General features: G+C 52.1%; 1 protein-coding gene and 1 pseudogene across 2 annotated transcripts; one reads left to right on the top strand and one right to left on the bottom strand.

The window, feature by feature from the left end:
- The first annotated feature begins 1,059 nt into the window (after positions 1 to 1,059).
- ZNF783 (zinc finger protein 783) lies at positions 1,060 to 17,403 on the top strand. 2 transcript variants are annotated; one of them, XM_036999452.2, is made up of 7 exons: positions 1,060 to 1,247; positions 3,815 to 4,213; positions 4,298 to 4,424; positions 4,585 to 4,713; positions 10,241 to 10,369; positions 11,439 to 11,549; positions 12,508 to 17,403. In XM_036999452.2, the coding sequence occupies exons 1-7, from the start codon at positions 1,224 to 1,226 to the stop codon at positions 13,338 to 13,340; spliced, it is 1,752 nt and encodes a 583-aa protein (XP_036855347.1). In that variant the 5' UTR covers positions 1,060 to 1,223; the 3' UTR covers positions 13,341 to 17,403. The 2 variants fall into 2 exon arrangements, with proteins under 2 accessions (XP_036855347.1, XP_073094364.1); XM_073238263.1 differs by lacking the exon at positions 1,060 to 1,247 and adding an exon at positions 1,404 to 1,754.
- The window catches only part of LOC108402028 (HAUS augmin-like complex subunit 8), a 53,310-nt pseudogene continuing 49,290 nt past the window's right edge, over positions 13,604 to 17,623 (bottom strand).

The raw sequence follows: 17,623 nt of genomic DNA, 5'->3' as shown, positions 1-17,623 counted from the left end.
CTGTACTACATTTAACAGACCACACTTACTTTTGCTTGAGTCAAATAAATAGGTAAATAATTTTCTCCTTTACCCACCAAAAGAAAACAACTCCCCCCCCCCCCAAAAAAAAAAAGGAAAGAAAGAAAAGACACACAAAGAAACACTGCAGAGTAATTTCTAATAGGAAGACTTTGTGGGCTTTTGGACAAAGACTAAACTGAATGGGAAATGCAGAAAGGATAGAAAATAAAGCTTAAACTGCATACAACACATTTTACTTTATGTTCATTGATTGTGGTTTTCCAGAGTAAGACTCTTGGGTTACAGATGAGGAAAGTGGGTCCCAGACTGAGTGGTCGACTCAAGAGGCCTCAGGGCTTCTGGGATGGGTTTACTCCCACTGAAAGCCCCGCCTGGATACCGGGTGCAGGTCCCCACTGGGTGGCTGCTGGGCGCGGAAAGGCTGGGCGGCGCGGAGGGCTCTGCAAAGCCTGCCTGAGCCGGGCGCCTGCTCTGCAAGTAAGCCTGGGGAGGGAGTCCCAGGATTCCCAAGGGGGCTTGCGGAGGGAGGAAGGGCCTTTTTTAAATGGAAGTTTTCCTGAAGTCTTTCTAAAAAAGTAGTTTTGAGACCTTTTTTCCACCCCTGGGCATAAAACATACCCAAACCAATACCATTTTGGGCCCTCGGGGTGTTAAGCCGGTTAGTCTACATACCCTTGGGATGCCCTGCCAATGACCGCCCTTCCCCCCGACACAGGCGAACGCCCAAAGTTTTGGGCCGCCCCACCCAGTTCCCCCGTGTGGGACGCCCACCGAGCTGCCCCAGCGCGTGGCCCGCGGCCGCCCCGGCCAGGCCCGAGGGTCGCGTCCCCAGACGAGGGCCCAGCTGGAGGGGCCCGCAGAGCGTTGGCCCCCGGCGTCGACTCCTGCGGCCCAGGCGAGGGGGGCGGTCGCCTCCCCGCGGGGACCCCGCGGCCGCCGGGGCGCACGCGGAAGGCCGCGGGCCGGGGGCGTGCGGTCCTTCGGGCTGCAGGGGGCGCTATGCGAGCCCTCGCGCCCGGCCGCGGGCGCAGCTCTTGTTTAAAGGGCCGGCGGGGCACGTGGCTCGGACGCAGCTCGCGGCCGCCCGGCAGGAGCTCCGAAGCTGGGCGGCACCGCTCCGCCTCCGCCACCACCCGCGCGCCGCGCCGAGCCCGACAGGCCGGCCCGAGGAGAGCCGCCGAGCGAGGGACGCGGCAGCCATGGCCGAAGCGGCGCCCGCCCCGGTAAGCGCCCCGGCGCGCGGACGCCGGACGGGCCGGGCCGCCGCCGCGTGGGCCCGCGAGGGCTCGGCGCGCAAGGCCACCTGGCGCGGCCTCCCGGCCCGCCGTCCCCGCCCAGCCCCGCGCCCGCCGCCCCGGCCCTGCGGGCGGGCTCTCAGGCCGACGACCGGGCGGCCCAAACGGCAGGCAGGCCGGGCGGCGCGGCGGGCGGCCGACGTCGGGGCCCGGGCCGGGCTTCCCGCTGACGCTGTCGGGCCTCGCCTCCGCGTGGGAGGCCGTTTCCCGGCCATTGTCTCCCTGGAGGCCCGGAGGCCGGCAGGGAGGGCAGGGCCCCAGCCCTGTTCGGTTCTGACAGCCCAGGGGTCGGGGGCTCAGGGAAGGGACCTGGCCAGGGCTGCTCACCTAGTCGGGCCGGAGCCCAGGCTGGAATCACACCGCCCTTAAAAGCGACCCAGAATTCTACTTTTATCTAAGAGAAAGGTATATTGTATGCTGTTTATGAGATGGATGGTAGGTGGATTTTGCTTTTGGTTTTAGAGATTAGCAGATTTTAGAATGTTGGCTGGTAATGTGCATTATGTCCAATTCAGAGAAAATAATCCTTTGGCCGTTTTTGACATCCTGGAAAAACTTAAAGCTCAATGAGTGGTTTCTACCGTTAATGAAGTTTTTGAAACCTTGATTTTTCTGGGTGTTTTTTAAGGAGAAACTTCCTCTCTCGCCTTTAATTGATGAGTTGGGTGTGTGCTTCCTTTAGGGTTCCCTGGATCCAGGGGAGAGAAAAGGGGTGGAATGCTGACATTTATGGCCCTGTGCCTTGTGGGGAGCCCCCTACCCAAGGCCTTCTGTAACTGCACAGGAGACATCCTCAGGTCCCACCTAGCCTGGGGCCCTCCCCCAGCACCCTTTCTCACTGGTCCTGTCCACCACCACGTTTCTGTCTGCTGTCTTGCAGCACTTGAGATGTCAAGCTCTCCAGCAGGACAGATTTGCCCTCAGCTCTTTTTAGCCCATCATATTACACTGTTGTGTATTATAACTATTTCTATACAGACTTTTTGCTTGGAGAAGAGCCACATCATTTTTTCTGCATCCTCATTGTACATTTACAGTGACAAGCGTCCAGTAATTGTTCTTGAACGCATGCTATTTAAGTGTTTAGTCATTCGTTCATTCCGTAGGTAACTTGAGCATCTGCTGTGCGTGAGGCACTTTTTCAGAAGCTGGAAACCCAACGCACCGTCCTGGAGCTTATGACTGTAATACAGGCAGACACACAGAATCATCGCAGATGAGTGCTATGAAGGGAGCACCAGTAAGGCCTATTTTAGGTGTGTCAGTCAGGGAAGGTCTCTATGAGTGGGTGTTTGAACTGGATCCTTAAAGATGGAGGGTGCCAGGCACACGGAGTGGTGTGGGCACAGCAGGTGCAGAGGTGGGGAGGAGGGGGCCTAGGACTCCAAGGAGGCCAGGGTGGTGGGAATGTAGTAAATAAGGCCAGAGAGTTGGGCTGGGGCATGATAAGATGTTTGGATTTCATTCTAATTACACTGGGAAGCTATTAAAGAGCTTTAAGCAGGAGACTAGAATAGTCTGTGTTTTTCAAAGATTACCGACTACCCTGTGAAAAATGTATGGGGGGAGAAGGGTGAACTGGGTGGAACTGCAGGGGCATAGGGGCTTGGATGAGGTGACGGTGGTAGAGAAAGAAAAAAGATGGATTCGAGGTAATTTTGGAAGTTAGACATAGAGGGTTTGATGCTGGTTTGCCCGTGAAGGATGAGTGGAGTGGAGAGGCGAGATGTCTGTTCATCCATCTAACGAGGCTTTTATCGAGATGAACTGGGATGGGGCCGTGACATTCACTCAGGAGAGGCCTGTGCCGGGGTGAGCCGAGGCACTTCAGAAGCTCTTTTCCCAGGAGCCTAGATACAGTGGGATGAACGCGGTGAGAGAAAAGGCCACGTGAACCGTTGTATACTGCGTCCCTGAACCAGGGCCGTCCCAGCACCCTTCTCCTCCTCCACATCTTAGCTGTATCTCGGAGCGGGCTCACGCTTATTATTTACCGCATGCTACGCATCGTGCTGTTTTCTACAAAGATTGTGTCCTTAATTCTCACAGTTCCATTGTGTGGGTACTGTTATTAGCTCCATTTTCTGGATGTGGAAGTGAAATTGGAAAGTGTTTAAAAAACCTTGCCCCAAGGAGACAGCCTGTGAAAGGCGGGGTTGCTAGCTGCAACCAGACTGACTGCGGAGCTCATATTCTTGTCCTCTGTGCTTCAAAGCCTGTCCCTTCACCAAGATGGGATGCCACCTGAGATCACAGATGCCTTCTCTCTTGGCCATGTTTTTCCTCCTGTTTTCCACTTGTTAACATCTTAGACCAGACGGTGTCTCCTGTTCCCGAAGCTGTACCCCACCTGCCTGTCACCCACACGGCTGCCTGACTGGCCCTCAGGGTCCCAGATGGTGCTTTACTGGGGCAGGTGCCATTCTGAGATTTCTTTTTGAGGTGACATTTTTGGTTGTATAATTCTGATAACATCTCTCTCTTCCTGTGGACAGGCTCCAGAGAGGGACAAGCAAACAGGGGATGAAAGGCCTTCAACACCTCCATCGCCCCAGCCAGCTGCTGAGAAGAGCTCATACCTCTACTCCACGGAGATCACACTGTGGACAGTGGTGGCTGCCATCCAGGCCTTGGAGAAGAAGGTGGACTCCTGCCTGGCCCGCTTGCTGACTCTAGAGGGGCGGACGGGGACAGCGGAGAAGAAGCTGGCCGACTGCGAGAAGACGGCCGTGGAGTTTGGGAACCAGCTGGAGGGCAAGTGGGCCGTGCTGGGGACCCTGCTGCAGGAGTACGGGCTGCTGCAGAGGCGGCTGGAGAACATGGAGAACCTACTGAGGAACAGGAACTTCTGGATCCTGAGGCTGCCCCCGGGCAGCAAGGGGGAGGCGCCCAAGGTATCCCGGGGCACCTGGGGTGGGACAGCCTGAGGCGCCGTGCCTGTAAGTGTGTGGGTGAGTGTGTGGGACTTGTGGCTCCAGGTGCCCGTGACCTTCGATGATGTGGCCGTGTATTTCTCTGAGCTGGAGTGGGGCAAGCTGGACGAGTGGCAGAAGGAGCTGTACAAGCACGTGATGAGGGGCAACTACGAGACTCTGGTGTCCCTGGGTAAGGCGGCACAGGAGGGCTCTGGTCCTCTGCCCACTGATCAGCCCCCGGCAGTCAGTCTGTACTTTGGCTTCCGTTCCTCTGTGGGGGTGCGCCTCTGTAGACACCTGGGTGGCAGGTGCCCAGTCCTGACCTAGCTCTCTCTCCATTCTGTACACAGATTATGCCATCTCCAAACCAGACATTCTTAGCCGGATGGAGAGGGGAGAGGAGCCTTGTGCCGAAGACCCCTGGGGCCAGGAGGAGGGGAGTGAGGGAGACACAGCAGGGCCAGGGAGGCCAGGCACTGGTAAGTGGGGCAAGTTGGGGCAGCCACTGGGGCAACCCGAAATGTGGCCCTGCTCTCCCAGACTTTCCAGATGTGCTGTGGGGCCAGGAAGGGAGCACAGACCCTTCACCCCAAGTGGGGTGGCTCTGTGCTGGGCTGTCCTGCCCAGGGGCAAGCGCACAGCTTTTGCCTCATAGCCAAAAGGTATCTGCACCTGAAAGAAGGGGGCAGCAGTACCGGCCTCAGTGGTTGCTCTGAGCACCAAGTGAGACGGCAGACATGAGGCACGCGCCTGCTGCTGAGCACACTGAGTGGGGCTTGTCACTAGTGGCGGTACTGGTAGCAGCAGCAGCATTGCTCCCGCCTCTGGGTCCCCGCCCCACCTCTGCCTCTGGACTGTGAATGCAGCTGTTCAGCCTGTAATGTACTGGCTGCCCTCTGTGGGAACTGGCTCTCTCAGAGGAGGGGCAGGGCAGACTTTGTCCTGCTAGCTGGCATGGCACAGGACAAGGGCTCCAAAGTTGACTGCATACCAGAATCTTCTGGGGGGTGGGGGTGGGCGGGTAGGGTTTAAAATAAAATTTTAAAATAAAAGAAAATACAGAACTTGTACAGTGAGCCTCCAAACGATCATCACCTGGGGTCAGCGATGATCATGAGTTTGCCACATTTACTTTATGCATCTGTTTTTTTTCCTTTTTCTAAACATAACCAAAATACCAACGTCACACCCAACAGATGCACACCTAATACCTCATCTTTGTTTTCCCCAGTTGTCTCAAAAATGTTTTCTTAGGGGTTTGAATTCTGATTCTGATAAGCCAAAGTCTATATACTGATTTATAAGAAGTCCTTAAAAAGCCTGGAAAAGTCCCTCCTCTTTCCTTTTAACAGTTTTAATGAGATACAATTAACATGCCATACAATTCATGGACTAAAGTATACAATTCATTGTTTTTACTCTATGAGAGTTTTGTGGCCATTACCACAACCTAATTTTAGAACTTTCTCATCCCACAAAAAAGAAACGAATAGCCATTAGTGGTAACTCCCTGTTCCCTGTACCTGCTCCCTAGCCCTAGGCAACCACCGATCTGCTTTCTGTCTATAGATTTGCCTCCTCTAGACATCTCATATAAATGAAATCTTACTGTGTGGGACCTTTTGTGTCTGCCTTTGTTTGCTGAGCACGTTTTCCAGGTTTACCCATGTTGCGGTATGTGTCAGTACTGCATTCCTTTTCATGGCTGAATAGTATTCCATTGTATGGTTAGACAATACTTTGATTATCCAGTTGTCAGTTGGTGGATCATCCCCACCTCCCCCTTTTTAATGTAATTTATTTATTGACATTATAGCCTCATTTATCTTTTTAAATGCCATTATTTCCCACATTCAGGATTTGGTGTTATATCACACATTTCTTCTGTTCCTCGCATTTCCTATAAACTGTATATCTAGAGGCGTTTTCAGATGCAGTTGTAGTCTTGTTGGCGAGACTGCTGCAGAGGCGGTGCCATGTACTGCCTGCTGTGTCACATCAGGGCAAAGAGATCTGGTCGCCCGCCTTTTCATGGTCATTTGCCCTATTCTTTTATTATCAAGTTCCCCAGTTGGTTTTCACCTGTTGGTTTGATTAGTCATTGAAGATAATTGTCTGGATTCATTACTTCATTAAGGGTTGGAAAATGGTGAGATTCTGTCGTAACTCCTGTGCTGAATAGGTGAAATTCACTTATAAAGAATAATTTCCCTAAATAAACTCTTAGTTGCCTTGGAATACAGCCTGTACAGGAAACACATGATAGACGCTTAATTCTTTCCCTTCATCAGCTTTCATAATGAAGAGTTGCTGCCTTAGAAACCTTCAAAGGTGACCAACACTTGGGTTTCTAAAAATATTAGTATTATTACTTCATAGATTGTTGAATATTTCATATGTGACAGTCCTTGCAACCATTATTTTCATATTAAATTGTCCCATCTTTAGTTCCTGGGAGCCCCTTCAAGTTGGCACGTAAGTCATTTTGATGTGACTTCTGTGGCTTTCAGACACCATAAGATGTTCTAGAATCATCTTGTGTATTTCCTGCCCCAGACCTAGAATAAAAATTTCTCCAAGGAGTTTTAAGTCCTTTTTGTGAGGAATGATATTTAGAGACTTCAAGATGAGTGCTCGTAGTTGCTAAATTTTTGCAATTACTTCTAGACCTTTTCAGAAAATAGGTATTTTTGAAAAGAAAAAAATCATGAGTTCATAATGATGTTTCTAATTTAAATCTAATGTTCTTTGCTTTTCTACTTGTATATCATATTTGTTTTACACAAAAATCTTAAATTCCTAACTATATCAGCATAATTACGTATTTGTATTACCTAATCCTAATATTTCATTATTCTGTAATATCTTATAATTTTGAGATAATGAATCCTATATTACTACTAACAATTAGACTTTTGATTGAAATCTGAGATTTCTTTGCAGCTCTTTTTGTCCTCAAATGAATCCATTCAGGACTTATAGACAACATAAAGCCTTATAAAGTCACTTGAAATAATTATTTTCTATATGTGGTTATATCACCAACTTGATATGCAGTTGACTTCATTTGTTTTCATTTGTGTTTAGATTTTTACAGATGGCTCACTGCATTTCTTGATTTAACTTAACTTCTTAAGTATGTGAGACATGCTATATTTGCCAAGTCAAAATGACTTAGTAGGATACATTCAGCGAAGTCTTATTTCATCCCTGTCCCCCCCATCTCCCTATAGATAACCATTCTTATTAGTTTCTTATTTATACCTCTAGGTTTTTTTTTTAATATTAGTAACACAGAAATGTGTTTGTATTTCCCCATCCCAGCCTTAATACAGTTTGTCCAAGATATCACTTCATATCGGTATGTAGAGAGCTTCTGCATTTTTTGTGTGGATATGGAATGTTCCTTGTGTCATATACCACAGCTCACTTAACCAGTTCCCACTGATGGACATTTGGGGTGTATCCAGTGTGGGATATTTGGCGTATTTGCTGAAATAAATAATACTGTGAGGAGTACTTTGTTCTTAAGTCAGTTCATATTTTTTGCCAATGTATCTTTGGGATAGAGTCCTATAAGCTGGCCTGTTGGGTCAAAGGTAAATGAGCATGTAATTTTTTGACAGTTTATCATCAAATTCCCCTCCGCGGGGGTTGTGTCATCTGCATTCCATCAGCATTGGCCCTCTTTCCCCGTGACCTTACCAACAGAGAATGTGGTATGAAGTCCAGTTTGTCTATTTTTTCTTTTGTTCCCTCCGTCTTTAGTGTCATATCCAAGAAATCATTGCCAAATCCAATGTCTGATGTTTTTATCCTCTGTTTTAAGAGTTTTATATTTTATTTACATGAATATATATTTAAATATGTATGTTTACATTAAATGATGTAAGTCGTTTAGATAATTTAGATCTTCAACTCCTTTGACTCAGGTTTTGTATATGATGTTAGATAAAGGTACAGGATTCTTTTGCATTTGGATACCCTGTTTTCCTAGCACCCCATTTGTTGAAAAAGACTGCTTTCTGTAGTGCGTGGTCTTGCTACCCTTCTCAAACATTATTTGACCGAATAATTTGTTGTTTGTAGCGTATGATGTTCTGTGTGTATTTCTCTGTGGAGTGCTGCGTTACTGGTGTGTTTGTGGGTGGTCCTGTGTTGGGTGTTGTGTGCTTGGAGTGTGTCTGTGTGTTGGGTGGCGTCTTTTGTGTAGTGTGTTGTGTTCGTGGTCGGGAATGTTACGTGGTCTGTGAGTGGCTTTCTGTTTCATGTTTGGTGTGTGATCACGCGCGTCGCGTGATGTGCAACGTATTGTGTTCTCAGTTGCCTGTGTTTTGTGTGTATTCCTATCTGTTTTGCATATTGTGCTGGTGCGTCATCTGTGAGGGTTTATTTCTTGGTTCTATGTTGTATTTATTTATTCTATTTATGATGGTAACACACTGTTTTGATTCCTGTATCTTTGTAGTGAGTTTTAAAATCAGAAAGTCCTTTGTTCTTTTTCACTATTGTTTTGGCTGTTTGGGGTCCCTTCAGATGCCATATGAATTTAGGATGGGTTTTTCTATTTCTGCAAAAAATGTCATTGAGATTTAGATAGTTTAGGTGGGGATTGCAGTGAACCTGCAGATCACTGGCTAGTACTGACATCTTAACAATAGTAAATCTTCCAGTCCATGAACATGGGATCTGTTTCCATCTATTTGTCTTTAATTTCTTTCAGCAATATTTTATAGTTTTCATTGTAAAAGACTTTCACATCCACAATTATATTTATTGGTAAGCATTTAATTCTTTCTGATACTATTGTAAATGAAATTATTTTTGTAATTTCCTTTTCAACTGATTCATTATTAGTCTATAGAAATACAACTGATTTTTGTAGGTCGACTTTTATCCTGCTAATTTGCTGAATACATGTACTCTAACAATATTTTGTGGAATCTTTATGACTTTATACATACATGATCATATCATCTGCAAACGGATAATTTTACTTCTTTCTTTCCAATTTGGATGCCTTTGTTTATCTTTCTTACCTAATTGCTGTGGCTAGAACTTCTAGTACTTTGTTGAATAGAAATGGTAAAAGTGGACATCCTTGCCTCATTTCTAATCTTAGGGGAAAAGATTTCGGTCTTTCACCATTGAATATGATATTCACTGTGGGTTTTTCATATATGGCTTTTATTTTGTTGAGGTAGTTCTATGCCTCATTTGTTGAGTGGTTTTATAATGAAAGGGTGTTGAATTTTGTCAGATGCTCTTTCTGTACCAGTTGAGATGTGCATGGGTCTTTCCCCTCCATTCTGTTAATGTGGTGTATTCCATCGATCCGGTTTTATATGCTGAACCATCCTTGTATTCAAGGAGTAAACTCCACTTGGTCAGGTTGTTGAATCCTTCTAATATGCTGCTGATTTAGGTTTGCTAGTATTTTGTTGAGGATGCGTCCATGTTCATAAGGGACATTGGTCTGTAATTTCTTGTGGTGTCTGTCTGGCTATGGCAAGTGTAGTTTTAATGGTACCTCTCATTATGAATGTGGTTGAGTATCTTTTTACTTGTTTATGAGCCATTTTAATTTCTTACTCTGCGAACTCTTTGTTCCTCTCTTTTGCCCTAAGAAGCTTTTAAAAAAATGCATCCTTCCTAGGCCCACCCAGAACTACTGATGAGAGCCTTCAGGGGATCATTCTACAGCAGCCTGGGGATTGGGAGCCCTGCTGTGGTGCTCTCGGTCAGGGTTCCTGAAACGCCAGGTCGGGGCCCTGCTGTGTCGTGACCTATTGGGAACCATGAGATAAGTTTGTGTGCTCCACCGTTTCCTTCTGGCCTAGCCTAGAATCTAGTCACTAGCGGTCAGTGAAGTCCACTTAATTATCACATCCTGTGTTTGACCGGAGGCCTCATGTCCCAGTGACTGCACTTAGCCATTCCCCAGAGGCTCCTGGCCCCCTGGGGGCCTCTGTGTTGTCTTCAGTGCCACTGGCTTGTGTTCCCCAGACCTCCCTCTAAATCCAGAGTCCATCTGCAGCCCGGTCAGCCCTGCCCAGGAGGAGCCAAAAGAAGGCCAGGCCCCTGAGCACCAGCAAGACCCAGAAGCAAGAATCACCCTGCCTGCAACAAGCACTGGTGAGTGAGGCCACCGGTGGTGGTGTGAACGGAGTCCCAACAGCCGTACGGGCAGGTGGTCCTGAGGACAGGGCTGAGGCGCGAGGCTGGGAGAGGAGGCTGGGACTGGGCTTGGCTGAGCTGGAACGGGGCCCCTGAGACAGGCCTTAGAGGAAGGGGACATTTTGGCTGCAAACAAAGGGCATTTTCAGCAGGAGAAAATGGTCAGAGTGAAGGTGTGGGTTTGTCAGGCATGTTGGGGGGCTGGGCGCACCAGTCTGGCTGGACTGAGGGGCAGGGTGCACCAGGGCAGGTGTTGGTCCTCTCCACTTCTTACGATGACGTTAACCAGGCAGTACGTCATATGCCCTGCACAGGGCTGGCCTGAGCATTCCGCAGGAGATGTCCTCTTTCTGAAGGCCTAAGAGGGGCTTTTTGGCTTCTGCCACCCCGTCCAATGATCAGTGTCTACTTCTGTTTAAAGGAAATTTCTGTCCATCCTTTCACAAAAATGGAGTGTAACTAGGAGGACATTTAGCATGAGGTGTGGCAGTTAATCCACAGCCTTGTTTTCCATTTCCAGACTGTGTATTTGCTGAGTCGGCCTCTCCTGTCCCCATCCCTCCTTCCTGCTGGCCTGCCTGGCTTTTCAGTTTTTGGGTGGCCTTCTCTCCAGTTATTTCTGTGCATCTTCCCCCAAATATGAGCTCCTGGGGCTGGAGGGGGCACCCATTCCCTTCCCTGCGTCCCTCTTTCCTCACCAGTATGTAAGGAGAGATAGGACCCTCCTGTCATCCCAGGGGCTTGCTGTGCCCCAAGAGCCCCCACTAACTCTCTGTCCTTGTGAGGCACATCAGGGTGACAGATGCCAAGGGACAAGTCATCGGCACTGGTCCGAATGGGATTTTGGGGTGTGGCCTGCCCAGCTCTCCCCTCGCCTCTGAAGGTCCTAGACTCTAGAGCCCTGGAGCTGCCTCCGCCTTGCAGGCCCTGCATGTGGGGGGAAGGAGGGGGGTCCTGCTCAGCGGTGGCTCTGCCCGCTGCAGGAGCCTGGTGTCGGGAGAGGCCCTCACGGGGTTCTCTCTCGCAGGGCCCCCAGCCAGCACCAGCACTTCATCCTCAGTTAAACAGGAGGAGGAATCTTCAGATGGGGAGTCACTGACCTCTGCTCCCAGGGGCATTCTGACCGTCATGGAGCCCGGTGAGTGATGGGAGGAGGCCCCGTGGCCACACACAGCCTCAGGGGAGCTTCTCAGTAATAAGCACAGGGAAAGGTTTGCTGTCCCCTCTGAGCAGACTGTGCGGCCGCTGGGGGCTGGAGGTCAGAGACGAGACACCTAGGGAGACAGGAGGTGACCAGCTGTTGAGGGATTGGGAAGCACGTGGTGCTCGAGGCAGGGCAGGGCGGCAGGCCCTCCCTCCCCGGCATCAGGGTCCCGCGTGCTGCGGCTGAGACCCCTGTCACTGCCCCAGCCCCGCCTCGGCTTCTTTGCCTCAGTTCCACCTCAAAGTCAAGTGTGACCCACACTGAACCAGCCCAGAAGCCCAGGCCTTGGGCCTCCCGTCTGTCACCCAGGAGCAAAGTGCGGGCGGGTGGTAGACGCTCAGTGTGGATATGTTGCGCGGATGTCAGCTCGGAGCATGGGGAAGCCACCCGCCTCCTCCCTGCCTGCAGCCTCTTCCTTGTTTGGAAGCAGGCAGGGCCCGCAGGGCTCACTGTCATTCACAGTTCAGGACTAAGGTCATCAGAACCCTCAGGGCTCCTGCATGGCCTGTGTATCTCAGGGTCCAGGTCTCTGCCTCTCTTTGTCTGCCATTCACTTTCCCATGCACCCGCCTCCCACTCCACCTGACCCCTGACCTCCTGCTCCCGGGCTTCTGGTGTTGCAGCTTTGTTCTTTCCTGATGTCCTTAGCTTGGCCACCAGGAACGGGCCGCCAGAGCCTCTGAGCCACACGATGGCAAACAGACTAGATGGCCTAGGTGCAGGGCCTGCTTAGCAGGCGAGTGAGCAGCACCCTGCCCCATGCTGTGAGCATCTGGAGGGGAAAGGACTCAGTGAAGGCGGGTGCTGGGCCAGGATGCCGCGACTGGGTTGCGTAGCCCCTTGAGGCCGGGGCGGCCTGCTTGAGGTCGTCAGTGGAGGTTCCTTTTGCCAGGTGGCGGTGGTGTGGTCATCAAGACGGAAGCACGGTCTGAGGATGAGGTGATGCCCGAGAGGCTCTTCCTGGGGGAGCCGCCAAGCCAGACGGTGCGTGGGATCCCCAGAGGACCCCGGAGGAGGACTGGGGGCCCCAGCCGGCTTCACGTCCCGGGGGCGCCCAGGGTTCGAGCTGGGGACCCGCGGCCACCAGGGGGGGAGCCGCCCCGCGTCCTCCCTCGCCGGCAGGAGCGCACCTTCCCCTGCCCCGACTGCGGGCAGAGCTTCCGCTTGAAGATCAACCTGACCATCCACCAGCGGACCCACATGGAGGAGGAGCACCGGGAGGCCCAGGGCAGCGCGGCCTCTGCATGGGGGGAGGCCCACTCCACTCTGGAGCCGGGGGAGGTGGTCGTGCCAGGCCCTGTCATCCGCTGGCTCCCTGAGGAGCCCGTGGGCCACCGCTCCCTGCCAGGTCGTTCCTTCATGGGGCGGAGGCCAGCGGCCACCAAGGTGTACCACTGCAGCGAGTGCCTGCGCTTCTTCCAGCAGCGCAAGAGCCTGCTGCTGCACCAGCGCCTGCACACGGGCAGCGGCCAGGGCTGGCCTGCGTGTCCCTACTGCGGCAAGGCCTTCCGCCGGCCCTCAGACCTCTTCCGGCACCAGCGCATCCACACGGGCGAGCGGCCCTACCAGTGCCCCCAGTGTGGCCGGGCCTTCAACCGGAACCACCACCTGGCTGTGCACATGCAGACTCATGCCCGTGGCCAGGCGGGCCCCCACTTTCCCACTCCCTCTGCCCGCCTGGGGACTCTGGCTCTGCCGCGGTCCAGCCACACTGAGGAGGGCTGAGCAGGCAGGAGCCTGCGGGGCACCTCCAGCCTCCCTGGGGCACCCCTGGCAAGACCTTCTCTCCACCTGTGGGGCCTTTCCCCTTGGGCCTGACGCTGGCTCCTCGTGCTGGGATGGCTTCAGAGATGATTTTCTCTCATTTAAATGGGAAGCAGCGGCCTTTTTGGTGAGAGTGTATGTGCAACCAGATGCCTCAATTTCCTGTTTCCTAAGTTTGTCGCTCTTTGCTGCCTTTTCTACATTCCTGACTTTGAAAGGATTCTTTAAGGCCTACGGGATGCCAAGTTTTGGTGGGGGCCTTGGGCAGGCACCATGGACAGGCAGGACGAGCAGACATCCTGGTCCTTCCAGTACAAGGTGAGAGGGCCGCTGAGGGCATGAAAGTCTTCACCTGCTGTCGGCATGAGAAGCAGCAGAGTGGATGGAGACAGCCTGAAAAAGAGGCTCTGGAAATCCGAGTTTTCTATTTTAGTTTGAGATTTTGTTTCCTTACGGAGTTTTGTAAGTGTTGTATGTGGTTGTAAAGGGGACCAAGAGCTCCTGGGGAGCAGGAATTACCTGCCACCTCCTTGTGTGGGGGAGGCAGAAGGACTGTGCCACTCAGCCCGGCTGTTGATAGAGATGCTTTGGCTGCTGCCCTGGAAGCCAGGTGTCTTCCCAGGTGTGTGTTTCCAGGCCCAGAGTGATGTCCTTCCCCCGGTGGGGATTCACACCTGTGATGGACTGTGGTCATCAGTTGTGGGGGGAGCCGAATCTCAGAGTGGATGACACGTCCCCCAAGGTCTGTGTTCGTGGGTGTGCACGCCTCATGGACTGGACCCCAGTGACACCTGGAGGTGGGTGGTGGGCCGTGTGCAGAGAGAGCCCGGGAAGCTCCTCCCCCAGAACAAGATCCTGGTCTGGGTGGGGCTGGCCAGCTAAGCTGCTCCCCTGAGGCGACTGGGTCTGATTTGCCCCCAAGAACGTGGGACTCAGGCAAGGCCAGGCCAGGAGATCTGGGTGAGTCTGTTAACCACCTCCAGCCTCAGGTTCCTTGTTTGCCAAAGGGACTGATTCCCCAGTGCACCCTACTCACCCCAGGCTGTCAGGGCCGTTGTAGATTCAGAGGCAGCAAGACAATAGGAAGCCTGCCTTTGCCCTTTCAAGCTCAGGGCCCCCTTTCTCGTTCATGTCCATCTCCGGCTCTTTCCCCTGTCAAGAATCCTTGAGGAAGGACCTTTACTTTCTGGAGTGAGTGGAAGATCCCTGGTGCAGAGTGAGGCAAGACCTTCACGTTGGGCTGTATCCCCCAGGAGCCCTTTGTGTTTCAATGGAACAAATTAGTACCCAAGTGGTGGGGTTAAAAACCCATTTGAAGTTCGGCAATGGCATCAGGCCTCATGGAGAAGTCTTGATGGCAGCTAGCATCTTGTGCCTCTTCAGTCACACCCCTGTGGGTGCTACCTATGGGACAGCCCTCGGTTTGGGTGATTTTGAAGCTGGAGTGTTGGGTCCTCAGCTATTTTGATTGTTGTCTTATTGTTAGGCACTGTGTGGAGTGGCCAGCATTCAGGCCTTCTTCCAGATGCCTGGGTCTCTGGTTGTGCCACTTCCTGTTGTCCCTCAACCCTCACACCTCCCCTGAAGTTATGAACAGAGATGCGAGCAGGTGGGAACATTGCCAACCCCTCTGGGGTGAGAGTGAGTGACAGGTCAGTGACTGCTCAGCCAAGCTCCGCTGGGCTTGGAAGAAGAGATGCCAGCCTCTGCTGCTGTGCATTCTACCTGTCTGTGCTGGCACCCCCAGTCCTCACCAGGGGCCCAGAGTCAGGGCCGGACTGTTAGCAAGTGCCCAGACAGGATGTGGTGCAAGTGTAGCTGCTCAGAGCTCCCCCCCAGCTGCCGGAGCTAGGCGCGTGTTTCCTGGGGATGCCGCAGGGCCCAGTTCCGAGGTCTCTCTAATGGTAAATGTCCTTTGTAAATACAGGCATTCGAACAAGCACAATCCCCGAGTAATCTCAAGGTACAGGCATGCTTTCTTTCCAACCATTTAACCCCGGCTAGGCCTTGTGGGTTTACCTGGCACTTAACAAGTGTTCAAAGAACGTTCTTTTTTTTTTTTAACTGTCAGTTTTATTTTTTAAGTATCAAGTGAGATTATCATACACAAATAGCTATGCTGCTAAACTGAGTGTCTGAAGTGCTTGAGTTTCCAGAATCTGACATACACACACGATGGCACACTGGTGCCCTGAAGAGGGGCAAAGGATGTGTCTTCTTCCGTGGTTTGCAGGAAGCTCCCCACTTGGGTTGGGGGGACACAGCCTGCACGTGGATTCGTGGTGCATGTGGCTCCTCGGTGCAGGAGGGAAGTGGGCCTCCAGCCTCTCCTGAAGCTTCCCTGCCACACCTTGATTGAAATACCACTGGCTGGGAAATGTAGGGCCCTGGGCCTCTGCCCAGACCTCCTGGTGGATTAAGGCTGCCTCTTTACTTGCCTCGGCGGAGAGTTCCAACACCTGGCAGAGCACCTTTGGAGCTCCAGATCCTTCTTTTGGGCCGCTTCCAGCAGGTCTAGGGCTTTCCTGTTTTCTTCTGAGCTGCTGATCCTAGTTGCCCAGCAGATGGCGTGTGGTTGTCAGTAGCCGCTGCAAATCGTGTAAGAACTGCGGCCCGTCTCCACCCGGGTGGACTGATCTCACAGGAAGTTTGTGCCTTGTGGTGTCCAGGGCCATTGCACATGTCCTGTCCTGCTCCTTAAAGGGTTCAGCCACGGCCTCGTAGGGCGAGAGCATCTCAATCTGTGAGTCCAGGACGCCCGCCAGGTCCCGCGTCCTCCGACAGAGGAGAAGTCCGTGCTTCCGCTTGTGGGCCTTTCTCTGCGGCTTCTCCCTTCACATCATTCATAAGTCCCTTTCTGCCTTTTTGAAGAAGCCAGGCCATTCTCCATCTTCACAGTGAGCAGAGTCAGGAGCAACGTTTGGGATTCTGTCATTTCCATTGATTCAGACAGATCTGGGCTCCTTTTGCAGGAGGCAGAAAGTGACGATGACGACTGTTTTCTTTGACATCCTTTTTTCTAATTGTGGAGGCTTTCTGACCGTGCTTTTGTCATTAATGGCTGAGAGGTCCAGGTCAGGCGGAGCAGTGCCATGCCCTTCCAGCAGCGTCGACTGCAGGACGCCTCTGCCGGCTCCACTGCTATCAGTGCTCTTCTCAAGCAGGCTGGCTTTCCTTCCAACTTCAGGCACCTTCCCACAGGTCTCCAACGCGTCTGTCGCAGGAAATTTGAGGCACAGGATAAACTTAAGGAGTTCTGACAGGGAATCGTGTCTATACAGGATGAACTAATTTTGCCAAAAAGGATACCCTTACATGCCTGTAGCTCATGACTCAGACATCACTACTGTTAACATGTTGGTATTTCCCTCCTTTCTTTTCATGTACATGAAATTGAAAGATGATCTTCCTTTTAAAAACTCTTATGTTATCTATTTAATCAGCCCCTCAGATGTGGGCAATGCTGGACTGAGGCCGGCTTTCTCACATGGGTACCTGGTGTTGCCCGTTCAACCAACAGGAGCCCCTTTCAGCCAGCAGGGGATTGATTGTCTTCTGTCCCACACCACTAGATTTTCAAAGCTGTTTAATTTACCAGCTTCACAGAGTGTAATCTAGGGCTTCCACACTGCAGCAAATGGGTTTTGCTTTCTCGCTTTTTTGCCTGTGGAAGTTGGGATACAAGAAAGCAATATACCAGCAGCCTTAAAATGAATCAGGCATGGCGATGAAAATCAGTGAGTGCCCCCAAGGGCTTCGGTCTCTCAAATTCCCCCTGATCTCTTCCCCCTCTGTGCTCCCTCAAAGAACGTTCTTAATGCCGAAACAACTCAATGGAGGCCGCGTGTCTTCGGAGTGGAGCGGAACGGTGCTCCGGAGCCTGGGAAGCAGGAGCGTGGTCTGGCCCTTAGTCTCACCCTCTTTTGTAAAACAAAGGTGGGGCCCTGGTGTTGAAGGCACCAAAGAACTCTGACGGCGGCGGCTCCCTTCCCTCATCGGTGCTCAATAAATATGTGGGACTCCGTGCGTGCGTGAGACCTGGTTCCTGCCACGCGGGCTGCTGGGCACATGCCCACAGCCCGGGGCGCTCCCACCGGCCCTCCCGGGATGGCCGCCCCCTCCTGGCGCTCTGGCCGAGTCCACCCCCCCACCCCCCGTGCCCGGAGCAAGGCTGCCCGAGACCCGGGGACAGACTGCGGAGAGGCCGGGGTGGGGCATCCCTCCCGGAGGCTGCCCTGGCCCCG

This window comes from Manis javanica, chromosome 6, assembly GCF_040802235.1.
Source record: "Manis javanica isolate MJ-LG chromosome 6, MJ_LKY, whole genome shotgun sequence".
NCBI classification, from domain to species: Eukaryota; Metazoa; Chordata; class Mammalia; order Pholidota; family Manidae; genus Manis; species Manis javanica.
Note: the sequence above shows the minus strand (reverse complement) of the source record. Positions and strands in the feature narration are given on the sequence as shown.

Excerpts from the sequence above, each read along its gene's own strand:
- ZNF783 (XM_036999452.2), top strand. The coding sequence starts at position 1,224 with ATGGCCGAAGCGGCGCCCGCCCCG. Across the intron at positions 1,248-3,814 it reads CCGAAGCGGCGCCCGCCCCG|GCTCCAGAGAGGGACAAGCA; the intron begins GTAAGCGCCCCG and ends TCCTGTGGACAG. Across the intron at positions 4,214-4,297 it reads GCAAGGGGGAGGCGCCCAAG|GTGCCCGTGACCTTCGATGA; the intron begins GTATCCCGGGGC and ends TTGTGGCTCCAG.